The 14,611-nt window shown below is 44.0% G+C and overlaps 1 protein-coding gene across 4 annotated transcripts in view; it reads left to right on the plus strand.

Annotated features, from left to right (window-relative positions):
- The window catches only part of SETBP1 (SET binding protein 1), a 363,443-nt gene that overhangs the window by 98,617 nt on the left and 250,215 nt on the right, over positions 1–14,611 (plus strand). The window contains exons 1-2 of one of the 4 annotated variants that reach the window (XM_084778782.1): positions 12,511–12,555; positions 13,917–14,138. The exons of 1 other annotated variant lie outside the window; for it this stretch is intronic. In XM_084778782.1, coding sequence (XP_084634908.1) covers positions 14,097–14,138 — 42 coding nt within the window. In that variant the 5' untranslated portion in view covers positions 12,511–12,555; positions 13,917–14,096. Of the gene's footprint in view, positions 1–6,359; positions 12,556–13,860; positions 14,139–14,611 lie in introns of those variants that run through there. 2 more of the 4 variants (XM_084778780.1, XM_084778781.1) reach the window with 2 other exon arrangements.

Here is a 14,611-nt window from a genome sequence, read left to right on the forward strand (position 1 = left end):
TCAAACTTGCTGCCTACAAGCAGAGCACACAAACGACTCTTCAGGTACTAAAAATAGAGGGCATTTTGAGCTGTTACTCAGGATTCAGTTTACGAACTTTGAAACCTTGTCAGTTTAGTTCTTGATGGTGTGGAGTTTTGTCCAAATAACACTAATACTTTGGAAGGTGATTTAGATTTCACTTTGGGGCGGGGTAGGGGGGGTGGGATGGGGAGTGATTGTGTTTATGAGGGAAAAACATGAAGCTCACCAGGACAAGAAGGGCACTGCTGCGTGGGCAGACTGGCTTTCTTAGTTATGGTTATATGGCTTAATTCAATATAGTACAAGAGCAGTAATTGGAAGGATATTTCATTTATATAGCACCTGTCAGCTTCAAGTACCTCCAAGTCTCCACAAACAGGCATTGCTTTTTTCTATGAAAGATGTTGGCTCCTCAAAGTCAAACTGAGATAAACTCAGCAGGCTAAGTGTCCATAGCAGCAAAAATTCTGGGCACCAGGGCGGCAGTGTGAGACAAGGTAATTATTTTTAAAAGGGTATATATACGCTGTGTAAGGATATCTTTAGTTTTACAGTAAGTAAGCATCATTTTAAATGCTAGATGTGTAAAGAAAGTAGGGGAAGACATCTTTAGAGAGAACAGAGCCAGGCACTGAAGGGCACACCTGTAATTCTAGCTCTTAAGGGGTGGAGGCAGAAGCATCAAGAGTTCCAGGCCAGCCTTGGCTACATGGTGGCAAATGTGAGGCCAGAGTAGGTCAAGATGTTTACAACAATCAAACAAACAAAGGAATTGGAAAGAAAATATAAAACAAAAAGCTAAGAATATTAGTTGGTTTTGTTTTGTTTTCCTGGTCTGTTGAGATGACTCAATAAGTAAAAAGACTTATCGCCAATGCTGATGACCTCAGTTCTCTCTCTGGGATCCAAATCATGGGAGGAGAGACTAAATCTGGAAAGCTGTCCCCTGCTCCACAAGAACACACACACACACACACACACACACACACACACACACACACACACACACTCACAGAAGCACACTAAGTAAGTGTAATGTTTTGTTCTAAGCTAACAATAGAACTCTGCTTTGGAGAACAAAGATAAAATGTGTCCCCACAGGGTCATTTCCCAGATGATGCTGAACGGAAAAAAACCCTCAAGGTTTTGAAAGATGGCCATTCTTATGATTGTGGGTTTTAGTTTCTGGCTGGTTTCTGGGACACAGAGCTGATGATATGGGATGGAGCGAGGTCCTTACCAGATGTGCACAGAGGCTAACTTCTTCCCGTTGACATGAGAGGCTTGTCCAGTGACTCCAGGGGACAGTATACAACTTCCAATTCACTCACACGTTATGTTGATCCCTGTTGACACTTCAATAGATTTCCCCTGCCCTCCCCATCACCCCCCCACCCCCACCCCCACCCCAACCAAGTCCACACATGTAAATTTTCCTCTGTTATTTCTTGAGTAGAGCCCTGTGGAAATCGGCCTGGTGTTAATTTCAGATGGCCGAGGAGGGAGTGGGCAGTTGGAAACTTGCCCTCAGCACATGCAATGTTCTAGGGTGCTTTAAGCTCTGTTTTGCTCGGGTTTCAATTCTCCTATGTCCTCTGTTCTTTCCTAAACACACATGAAAAGGGAGCAGACAAGTGTTCCACACTTACTTAATTAGCAAAATTATCAGTCATAAAAGTGATCGTTTAAATGTAAGAATGACTCAAAACTCAAAGCAACTTATTTCCCCTCATGTTTTAAAACAAATTGCTGATTAAGAAAGCCTCATTTCCCTTGGATCCTATGTACCCCGTGGTAAATGTTGTCTAGTGACAGTGGATGAGGGGAGAAAGGGATCATGGGATTTGACTCAGCTTTATCAAAATAGCTTTGGGACCTTAGATTAATCACTGAGCTTCCCCAGTTGTCAGTTTTCCCCTGTGGACAGTGAAGGATGCAATATGTGCTGGTCTACCTTTTTGCTCGATGTCTGCGAAGTTCTAATGGTAAAGATGCTTAAAATGGATTTATGGAAATTAGGTTTCCTTGTTGATGCACTGCAGGAAGAGCAGGGTGCCTCTGCATTCTGACCTCGCACAGTCTGTTGGAGAAACCGGAGAGGCTGTAGCTGAGACGCAGAGGAGGTCATTCTCAAGCTGAGTCCACTCTGCTTCAGAATGATGGACATTCACTTTCTGCTCTGCGCGGGCATTCCAACACCACCTCATCTCCTTTGATTCTTCTTGTCTTAAACAAAACAAAAAGCGGGGGGGGGGGGGCAGGGGGGGCGGTTATCTTCTGCTGTCTCTCTCTCTGGTTATCTGCTAACAGAGAAGAAGGAAGTAGATGGACATTTTGCCTTCAGCAAACAGACTCTGAACTCACCCAGATGCATAGGAAATTAACTCCTCCCACATTCCTGAAATCTACCAAAAACCAACTGCGACATGCCTGGTTTATGTTAGATCTATTTCAGAAAGTACTTTTCCACACCGATTGCTCCTGATAAGGCCTGTCCTGGGCTGCTTTGCTGGCCCTGGGAGGGGAGAGGCCGGCAGAAGTCATTGTGTGGCAAGCTGTGTGATCCCAATTCAGTTGGGCCGCCAGCTCAGGGATGATGTAATTTACCAGCCTGTTCTTTTCAGTGGATCCGCACCCACCCTGAGGCTTTCCTGCTTCCCTGTTGAATCTTGGGTAGCTGTGGCAGAAGAACAACAGATTTTATCTGGAAAAAATAGCCTCATGTCAGTTTTGCATGGAGGTTTTTTGTTTATTTGTTTGTTTGTTTTTTCTCCAGAAATGGAGATTTGTGTATTTAGGGCTCGATTTTTAAAGACACTACAGTAACAGTTTTAAGAAGAAATATTTAAAACATGAGTTTGTCCCTCCACAAGGGGCCACTCGTTGCCGCTGCCCAGAATTCTGAAAGGAGGCGGATAGCTCTCCACTACTGTATATATGCCTTCAGTTCTAGCTGTAAGAGGATCACCGTAAGTACGAGACAAACCTGGGCTAAATAGAGAGTTCCAGGCCAGTCTGTGCTGGGAGATCCTGTCACAATTAAAACAAAACCAACTTTCATGGCCAACCTGTTACTCAAGCTTGCTAAAGACTTTCTTTTTTGAGCAGAAGGTTTTTATTAAATAATCACTTAGTACTTTTGATTAGTCCAGGGCAGTCACAGAGCCGCTGGCAATGTGCTTAACCTGAGAACCATACTGGTTTAGTTAACCTGGGCATCAGGGCCCTGGTTAACCTGGGACTCTACCATTCTTCTCCAAGGAATGGTGGGATTGGTTTGCAGACCTCATGGGCAAGACTTGTCGGCATTGGCTGCAGATCACAATTATGTGGAGGGGAGAAGATGCTAGGCTTAACCTCCTGGGCATCTCCTCCCCCGCACCCCCACCTCTGGGGGTTGCCTCTCCATGTCTTGACATTTTCTTTAATTGAAATATAGTGACATCACTTAGCCCCTCTCTCTCCTCCTGTCAACGCCTCCCATACCCACTCCCTCTCAAACTCATGGTCTCTTAATTATTATTGTTGCATATAGATGAAAAATATATAAATATAACCTGTTGTGTCAGTTTAGTGTTGCTTATGTGTGTATGTTTTGAGGGCTGACCACTAGGTGTTGGATAACTAATTATCAAGTCTACCCCTAGAAAAAGACTCCTTCTCCTTTTTTTGGGTTTTGGGATTTTAAAGTTATTCAACCCAACTTGAGAACCTTGTCCCAGGGACTCAGGGACCACTGAACTAAACTTCTTACCTCAGGGAAGTTTTCAATTTACTTGTGACATTAAATGGATAGCCCTTTATATTTTGTGTGGTTACCCCCTGAGCCCCTATGTGTGCCACCAAGGCACACATGTGAAAGTCAGAGAAAAAAATTCCAGGAATTGTTTTTTGTTTTCCACCATTTGGGCACTGGGGATTTGGGGCTCAGATAGTCAGGCCTGGTAGCAAGTACTTTTATTCTTGGAGCCATCTCACAGATCCTGTTTTTAAAAATATTCTAAATAGAAATAATTTTGAAAATGTGTTTATTCAGAATGACTTGCTGAAATTGAATTGCACACCAGATCCTGTTGTGGGTCCTGAGGAGGCAGAACTATTAGGAATTGGCCTGTACGGATCTCATCCAGTTAAAGGGAACATAGACTTCACAAGCATGCACTCAGAACATGTGGAGGGAAATGATGTCCTTGAGATGGCACTGGAGGGAACTGTCAGGACTTTCAAAACAAGACAGACAGTAAAACAATGCAGAGTTTTTCTTATCCTGGAGGCCGGAGAACATGACCATATTCTCTCACATGTTTCACTTTGGTCCATGGTTTATAATGGAGAAAATGTAGATTATGGATCTTCAGATGCTTCAGAGAAAAATCACACACACACACACACACACCAGGTAGATGAAAGACAAACCACTGATTTGTTCTGTGGCTTTCACATCAGCCCTCAGGGACAGTGGCATCTTCCAGTGATGGAGGACCGAGCATAATAAGGGTTCCTGTGACCATCTTCAAGCCTGGTTCCCATGGAAGAGAATTGCTGCTTGGTTCTTCATGCCATGTGTCCCAGCTAAGTCTCTTTCTGTCTAAGTTGAAACTGACAGCCTAGCTTTTCCTTCAGGGATGCGATACCTATCAAACTCTTCCTTGAATGTGTAGTAGTCTTAATAAAGTTTTGCTTAAGTCTTGCAAAGCAAAGACGAATGGTATTAGCTGAGTTGGCTTGTTCATTGTCCTGAAGAAGAAAGAAAGTAGAGGTGATGTAGGAAACAGATGGCTGCTCAACATTGCTGTTTCTTCTCCTTACACTGGGAGGGCATTGGTTTGGAGCCCAGAGACCAGAAGTTGGTTGTCCTTATACTCTTTCATTTTGTTGTTTTTGTTGCTGTTGTTGTTGTTGTTGCTGTTGTTTTTTGGAGTGGGGGTAGGTGCATTGACTATAGCATGCAGAGGCCATAGCAGGGCATGAAGGTGTCTTTTCCTGTTGTTCTCAGCCTTGTTGCCTTGAGACAAGAAGGCATCTCACTGAATTAGGCTCTTGATCTTTCAGCTAGGCTGGGGAGGGGCAGTAAGCTCTCCGGAACTAGCTTCTGTGTCTGCCCCAATTCAAGCATTACAGGAATCTTCAGCCAGGTCTGCCTGGTTGTGTGTGGGTGCTGGGGATTTGAACTTGGATCCTCAGGATTGCACAGTGAATATTTTTGTCCACTAAACCATTTTCCTACAGCCCCAGTTCTTATACTCTTAGCCATGGAATGTTAGACACACCATTTCCTCTTTTTCTGCTTCTCTCTACCCCATCTTCTATGATCTGCTAACTCAGCTGCTTTTAGGATTGAGTAGGAGCTGGGTTGAGTTTATATAAAGAACATGATGTATAGTGGGTGGTGAATAAGTGACAACATTCAAGTATTTTTCTTTTCAAAAGGAAAACGTAATATTTATGGTCTCGGCATCTCACTAACTCCAAAACTCAAATATTTCTCAGGCTGTAAGATACACAGGTCGGGGCTGCAGTAAAATAAAGAAGCAGTCCCTTTAATGAGCAAATGCAGATGTCTGCTTATGTACCAGACATTTTTTGTTGTTATTGTGTGTTTGTTTACATAAAACTCACTCCCACTGGAACGAAAGCAAGAGACAGAGAGCGAGGCAAGAGCACTGCTGTCTGGCTGAGAAATGAAGTCAGAAGTGTACCAGAGCCCACTCCCTAGGGATGGAACTAGGGCTCTACCTCCTTGCAGAGCCATTGCCAGGCAGCTGTCAGTGCCTGTTGACACATGTAGTTTGCATGTTGCCCCCTGCCCCCTGGAGAAGCCAAACCTCTTACCTACATTCCTCCCACTGCCAACCTGGATGTGCTAATTGTCTTTAACTGACTTCCCCCCTTGCTTCTCAGCCCCTTTATGCATCCTGTGGGCTGCAAAGTCTGAATACCCTTTTTGATGCTGGCTGCTGTTAGAAATATACCCCCCACCTTCTCCCACCCAGCTTACAAAGGAGAACTACCAGAGTACCACACACAGTGCTCTCTAGCTCTGACTTTGAAGAAGAATTTCTCCCCTTAGGGCTTTATTCTTGGTGCAGCAGAATCTAGGAGAAAGAAAAAAAAAAGTTTATCCCAAGGAAGCCAAAGCAGCCTGGGTCATTGAAAATGCCAAACGGCCTGTTTTATATAGAAATTATACAGAGGAGGGCTTCAAGAATGTTGGAACCTTCCAGTAATAAGTGGCCCTGCTGGATTCTCCTTCTTGGTTGGGGTGACCATATGAACAAATCTACCCTTTATTACTATATAGGAACCAAACTATGGGAGCTGGAGATGGGGTGTGGCAGGGAGGGATAGCCCAAAGAATAGTATATGGAAAGTCATATGGAAGCGGATCTCACATTCAATTAAAAAAAAAAACATGGAAGCATACATGTGAACTTTCAATCATAAGAAAGGAAGCTAAAGGATTGGGTGATGGAGCAAGAGTAGGCTAGGGATGTGAGGATGAGTAGGAGGTAGTGAGTCGGTTAAACAAAGCTATGGATCTTTCAGAAAGCCTACGAAAACATTTAGTTAGTAAGGTGATCTCAAAACACAACTTAATAAAAGAGTTCAAAGGGAATTGCCAGGCCCGGTTGGACATTACCTCTCCCACAAGACGTGGATTGCTATGTAAAAATCAGTGTTGGGCATGGCATGCTTCCCTAGGAGCTAGAGATCCTCAGAACAAGCCACACAGGCCCTTGCCAGTGCCCTTGGTTACCCTCAATAACAGCACGGTCTGACACTATTGCTGAAGACACCTCTCAGTGTCTGGGGGACATCAAGAAGTCAGTCTGAAGTCAACTGGGAGGCTGCCTTCCTGGTGGTTAGCTTTCATAGTGCCAGAAGGTGCTGTGCAGGCTGCTTGAGGAGAAAGGACATCAGGGGTCTTACCTACTCCTGTACTCTACATGCTAAAATACTAACATGTCAGACAAGCTATACCCATCATCTAGGATTGGCATGACTGCAAGGGGGGTAACCAGTCACTCTCTGCTTGGTTTTAAGGCATACTGTAGTTCAGTCAAAAGCCCATGGCTGGGGAGGGCATAGGCCCAGGGTTTTTTTGGTTTTGTTATTTTGCTAAAAGGTCACACTGTCAAGCGGCCTTCTGAGCATTTATAGTTGTACCTGTTGACCTGGGCTACTCTTTGACCTTGGTTAAAGAAGTTCCTTTCTGCAGAGGGCAACAATCCGTGGAGAGATGCAGAACTCATCACAGTATTGAGAGTGAGAGACTGAGTACTCAATCCTAATTGGGACACCTATGTCTATAACACCTCCTCCCCCTGTGAAAGGCTGCGGGGAACAACATGGAAGGGGAGGTGGAGGGTGTGGAGAGGTGCTGTGAAATGCTATCTTCTGGATCTGACATGGCTATCCTACTCATGAACTTATGATACAAGATCAGTCAGTGAACATTTTGGCACTTGGTTCTGGTAGATGATCTCCAGGCTCCACCCTCTCCCTGGGGAATTATGGCAGTTGGTTACAACTATAGAGTGAAAGGCTGGACTATGAAATTATCTGGTGTCTTAGCTTCCCCATATGGCCAGATATCAGCCAGGTGTCATTTGAGCCTCTGAATGTTCCCCTTATTGTCTATAAAGGGAGGTGACTGGACAAGACCAATGGGTGTAAACTTCTTTGAACACTGATCTATGGAGAGTTCGTTACAACTCCAGATGTTGGGGTTGGAGAGATGGCTCAGCAGTGAAGAGCACTGGCTGCTTTCACAGAGAACACAGGTTTAGTTCCCAGCACCCACATGTTGACTCACAAATATCTGCAACTCTGGTTCCAGGAATTCAATGCTCTCTTCTGGCCTCCGAGCATACCAGGCACATACGTGGTACATATTTGGACAAAAATAATCACATACATAAAGTAGAACATTTGCAAATGAAGATATGTGGACAAAAGTATATACTGTGTGACACACTACAGCTGCCACAAAGATTTTTTCTTCTTCAGGAGTAGTTGCAAGGACAAAGGGTACAAAAGGTCTGGGAGATCAGTTGACTTGGGGTGCATGATGTGAAATTCAGAAAGAATCAATAAATGTTAAAAAAAAAAGAATGGGGTCACTACCATTGAACAGCACTAACAAAAGGTATAAGAGGTACATTTCTCCTGGCACACTCAGAGGTTTTCCCTTTATAAAAATGTTTGGGTCTTGACCCATTGTATAGCATTTCATCAAATCTAAGAAGGTGGGTCGTTTGATTTAACTTATGCATCACAATTTTTCCTTGGGATACAAAATAAGGAGACATTCATGGCTAAAAGATGTTCTACATAATGTTCAAAGCAAGGCTTAAATACAGGGGTCATATCCTAATTTTGGTTAATTTAATAAGAACCCTACTCTCTGAATGAAAAAAATCTCATTCTTGTTGCATAGAGCAGGGTGGTGACGGAGGGTTTCTTCTTACCTGTGTGCAGTGGATGTGGAGCCAAAGCTATGGCATTGGGCCAAAATTTAGTACACTGTCAAACAGTGCCATTGCTTCTTTCAAATCTTGCTCTCTTCTTAGAATCACATGACTTACTAAAGTACAATTACAGATGATCACAACATGCCATATGTGGCCCTTACTGCTACAGTCTTACTTTCCTCATCGGTCCCATGATGCCACTTACCATCATAGGTGGGTTCCTTTTTTATTCCTCTTTGCTTTGTTTAAAACCACTTAAGGCTTGAGCTCTTTTCCTTCATCATAGATTATTGAAGTAGCATGGCTGGGATTGTCGGACCATTTGGGGTCAGGTTTACTAACTATAAGTGACAGGGAATATTGTTTTTCAGACTAGGGTCACATTTGGCCTACCAAAGATTTCTGGGTTTTTGACAGATACAAGAGTGAAAATTACTAATGAATTCCTAACGATTACTTTGGGGTGTGAAGGCTATAGACATTGGGTGTCTTTTCAAAACATAACAAGAAAACAGGAAAGCTTCCTGTGAACCCTTAGTATTTTGAAAGACTGATCTCCGAAATCACTAAATGGGGTTGTATCTACATATACACATGGCCTTGATTGATTAAATAGAATTCCTAAAACATAAACTTTCTGTCTCCCTAATTTTGATGAAATACCTCATAGATATTTGTTGTTGTTAAAGTGGGTGGATTAAAAAAAAAGAAAAAGATGGGTGGAGTAATCTGCCCCTACACGAAATAGCCCCAAAGCAACAGTTCTCGACCTTCCTAATGCTGGGACCCGTTAGTACAGTTCCTCATGCTGGGGTGACTCCTAACCATAAAATTACTATTGTTGCTACTTTATAACTCACTTTGCTACCGTTATGAATCATAATGTAAAAGTCTATTTTTCCAATGGTATTAAATGACCCCTGTGAGAAGGTCATTTGAACCCCACCCATGAGATCAGGACCTACATGTTGAGAACCACTGACCTAGACTATAACTGTCATTGAGATTTCCTATTGTAAAGATACAGATTCATCGTGGTTATTAAAATCAGCTGTGGATGGGCAATGACGTAGTCAAGCTGCTGAGATTTAAACAAACTGTTCCTGCATGAGGGTGCACGTAGGATCTGGGGTGGCCGCTCAATGGTGGCGACCCACTTAACCCATGGGTTCCTTGCAAAGCAACCACAAAGCCAATGGCCCAGGCAGCTGTGCTGCAGTGAAGCTTCCCTTACAGACTGTCCAGCCTTGATGAGCTTGACTATGTAAAAATTGACCTTCTGTATTCTATGCTCCAGTTTCCTCCCAGCTATTCTTCCCAGAGGCACAAAGAGGCGGGAAGAGAGTTACATGTGGTCAAGTCTTGGCGCTAGCAGCATCCTCAAGTGCAACAGTGCTGGAGGATGCGGGGTTAAACTAGACCTCTCTGGAATACCTGGACCGGTGCTCGTTAGCTTGCACTGAATGCATGGGAGACTGACCAGAAGAGCTATTAAAGTGTCAATGCCTGTTATCCACCAAAAAAAGAGATTCTCTTGTGGGATTTGTACCAGGAAGGATATTTGTTTACCACCCTTCATGTGATTCTATGGCAGCAAGAATTGAGAACCAGGGGTCTGTACAAGCCTCTTGGCTTACAGCTGAACAAACGCAGAATGGAGGTGACAGGCAATATTGTTCTGCCAGTGCCCATCATCAGCGGCAGTCCCTGAGATGGCTGAGCTCCGTGTGATAGCCTGTTTGTGAGTGATAGGCTTTCTTGTGTAAGCAGTTCCCGCTCTCACTGTCTTTCATGTGACGTGACTTGAAGATGTGGCAAGCACAAACCCACAGCATATCTCTCTCTCTCTCTCTCTCTCTCTCTCTCTCTCTCTCTCTCTCTCTCTCTCTCTCTCTTTCTCTCTCTCTCTCTCTCACACACACACACACACACACACACACACACACACACACACACACATACTCACACACACACACACATACACACACACACCATTTTTATAAATTCTGGGCTGCTCTACAGGAGCAAATGAAATCCTTCTTTCCTTTCTTCCATCTTTATTCTGTTCTTCTCTCTTTCTTTTCCTCTGAACTTTCTTCTAGCTACAAGAGGGTAAACAAATCCCCAGAAATCCTCTTGTTCAATTGTTGTCCCCTGAACTTAATATGCCAATGATGCATTCATTAGCTCGGGCACAGCACCTTAAGAAACAGGTTCCTGGCAGATCCTGGTGTGTGTTAATGTTTAACCAGAGATGCTCAGCAGTGGTCTAATTTGTGACCTAAATATAATTTTATAGATGTTCTCTCACTTATGAGTGTCGACATATTGGCATCAATGCCAGATGTCATCATATTTACTATGAAGTTTTCTCACATATGTTTAAACTTTTAAATAATAGCTTTTAGTATATAAGTTAGAACTTGTATACTTTAAATTATGCCTGTTTTCTCACATGCATGTGTAACCATATACGGCATTGCTTCTAGTATGTTATTATATGTTTCCTATTTAACTTAGAGTCAATCCACTTTTCATAAATCTCAGAGAAGCTAGTATGTGTGGCACAGTGCCGGCTCATCATGAAGTAGAGGCCATACACCTTACAAAAGAGACCCGAAAAGGGGAAGCCTTTCTCTGAAGCCGTGTTGCCGTGTGCTATGGAAATGGCCTGAAACAAGGCTACTTTCCTTCTTTCCACACTCTTCTTCGGGTACAACAACTCACCTTCCACTAACCTGGAGGATGCCATTTCTGGCCCCTTCTTGAATTCTTTACCACTTTCTGTGGAAGATTGCCAGGAAGCAAACATATATCCAAGGACAAAAAATGGCTGAATCGAAAGTGCCACCACCCCTTTAGAAAGGAAACATTTCATTTCTTGGTTATCAAGACTCTCTTTGGATCATAGGGAAATCTCCAATGTTTGGTGGTGTATGTTTGTAGGAATACTACAAGCCCGAGGCCCCACTCTCAGGCTGAATTTAGCAGTTCACCTTGGGAATGTAGAGAAGCCACCACAGACATCCAGCCCATCTCTTGTCCTGAGAGTTCAGGAGACCAAAATAGCCCCAGCTTATCTTCTATTCTAGGGCCAGCGACCTGAGCAGATACTCTCTGGAGATAGGTGTCACTTGCCCAAGGTCAACCCCAGGCTGTCTGGAAAACTTAACTGCTCTGCTCTCTGTGTACTGACTATGGCTACTAGGCAGCACTGGGCCATTTTTCCCCCTACACTTTCTTCTTTAACCAGTCAATGAAGTAGTTGCATATATTTCTGGGGCTTTAACTCTGCTATAGCTCTCCTTGCCACTGTGTTTGATAGCACAGCCAGGGTCTGGTTATAACCAGCTTTCATGTATTGGAGAAGTAAAAGCCAAACTTGAAGATTTTATTGATTTCCTCATTATCAATATCTTGCATCTGTGTAGGCATTTGACACGGCAAAGTGCACCCTGTATAAAAGGCAACTAGGGAACAAAAGATGTGTATTCAAGTATGTTTGAGTGGCTTCTCCGTCCTCTAGCTTTCCTCCAGAAGCCCTGATGCAATGTGTCCCTTATTCCCTAAAACCTACCTCTGTCTCTACTCTCCTGCCCCAGTTTGTCCTTCCTGAACCACGTGTCTCTCCTCTGGGTTTGAGCTGGCAGCATAGAGATTGCAAGATGGTTCCTGTCTCTTCAGATTAGTAATAAAGCTTAGCAGAGCCTTGCTCACAGCAGGATTGTGGTTGTCAGGGAGATCAGTTCCAGAAAATTCATGTTTGTTGGAGATGGGTGCTGACAAGGGTCATAAGTGTGCTAGGAGTCCTGTTCTGTGGTTGATGACAAAGCCAGCACAAGGCCCAGTAGGAAAGAGTCTGCCCTGACCTCAGTTCCCTCCCTCATTGTGATGTCTTCATGGTGCTGCCTCCACACTGAAGCCAGGGGGTGAGGGAACATACGCAGAAGGTACTTGTCGTGGGTTAGAGAAGGGCAGGGGGAGAAGAAGTGAGTGGAAGATGGCCAGCCCATGGGGAGGAATTACTCTAGCGTTCTTTCCTTCATGTCCTTTTCAGGTCAGTACCATTGAAACTGTGCAAAGAGACCCACGGCTGACTAACTCCCCACCCCCACCCTCCAGTTACTGTTGAGTCCTCTTGGGCTGCTGAGACCTAAGGAACTACGTGTGCTTGACTTAGGGAGATCGGGGAAACTCAGCTGGTTGTCAGTGGTTTCTCTGACCCCAGGGGAGTGTGTTGGTAGCTGGGAGATCCAGAAGTTAATCATTCACCAAGCTGTGGCTGCTAATGCCTGTGCCCAACAAAACAAAGAGTGTGCTTTAGAAATTATTTATTTTGATGTTTGGTGATGTTTAAGGCTCTGAGTCCTTTCAGAGCAGTGATGGTAGTGCAGTTGTGTATAGCAGCAATGCTTATTATTGATCAATGATTTCTATGCCCACCCTCAGGCTTGATCATCACACACAGCCTGGTTGCACAGACGGAAAACTCAAACTGGACGCGCACAGTCCAAACCCAACCAGGGCTGTGAAGAGAACGTAGTGCTGTAGATGGCAGAGGTTCTTCTGACCCATCTGTCCTGAGGGGAAGCACAAGTTAGCATGTGACAACAGAAGTGAGGAGCATTTTGGGATGAGGAGAGGCATCACAGGGACACAGAAGGAGTACAGGTGGCTACAGCCCCTTTGGGGAACCGAAGAGCAGTGTGGAATATATAAAGACACTCGGTTCATTGGGAGATGAGACTGGAAGGGGTTGGGTTCTTGTTCTGGTCTTTGTTGACCATGCAAAAGAGACTCCTGCTCTTTGCTTAAAATCAATGGAAGCCACTAAGAGACAGAAAGTGGAAAAATTAGATTTGCATGCAAAGGTATAATTCCAAAAGATCGATGGGAAGGGGATAAAATAATAGGAAAACACTTTGGGAGATGGTTGATGACAGCAAGGTAGGATCAGATGGTCACAGAACTGTTTGGAGCCTGCAGGAAAGAACTCCTTGGCATGGAGATACACAGCTGCTTTGGAGGTGTCTCCACTTGATGGATTTGGAAGCAGGCATCACCCTAGAGTTCTGGTCAGCCTTTACCTCATTGCTAGTGGGAAACATGTTTGTCAACATGCACACATATGTGTGCTTCTCAGCATTGTGACCTTCTATGTTCAGATAACCTTCAGAGTGTGGATAAATTCTATTTTTTCTTCATTTAAACTGAGTATCGACTGTGTTTATTAATTTCACTATGTGAAAACAGTCAGGTATATGAAAGAGGATGATTTCACATATACCATTTTATAAGGCCTCGGTCTTTTATTTGGTTTATAAAGAAGCCCAAAGGTAGGTTTTCCATACTGTGGTGGTTAAACTGTTGTTACTTTTCCAGGCAGACATGCCTATAAAGTCATTACTGTATTTATAGGGAACCATCTGGTCACTGGAAATGATCCATTACATATCCTAATGAGAATGTTCTTCTCTCGGCCCTTCAGCCAGATTGGGTTAAAGGGATTGGACAGCCAGTCGGTGAACTCTGGTAAAGTAATACCCTTCGCTGCACCTGGCACCTGCCTCCTCAGTGGCTCTTTTCTGCCAGGCACGGATGATTGGCGTGTACCTTCCTCCTGGGGCTCTCCTTTCCAAGGTACAGACTGGCTAGTTCCTTGGTAATTTTCAGCCATTTCACCACTAGTTCTGCTGGAGAAGGTCTATGCGGTGCTTGCTGCTCTGTGCAGAGGAGGCAGCCATACTTCTGAGCACTCAGATTCACTCCGCGCTACTTTTTGCTCACCCTTCTTCCTGTTCTTCCCTGGAAGAGGGGCATTTAGCTTCCGGTTTGTAGATAAGGAAGTTTCTTCCCGGAAAGCGCTTTGCACAAGTGCCTTTTGTTCCAGGGATTACTTATGAGAGATCTATATCTGCTGAGGAGAATCAGCGTTGGCAGCTTTAGTGTTGTTTAAATGTCTGGTGCCACTCAATAGAAGAAAATCATCTTGGCTTATTTTATTTTCTCTCTTCCAACTGCTCTATTTATTTTCAGAAAGAGGCCTCTTTGAAAACTCTACCCCTCTTCTTAGATCATGTCTTTGAGCCTCTTTGGTCTCTCCCCATTCTAAC

The sequence above is a fragment of the Acomys minous genome, assembly GCF_964271855.1.
Source record: "Acomys minous genome assembly, chromosome: 4".
NCBI lineage: Eukaryota > Metazoa > Chordata > Mammalia > Rodentia > Muridae > Acomys > Acomys minous.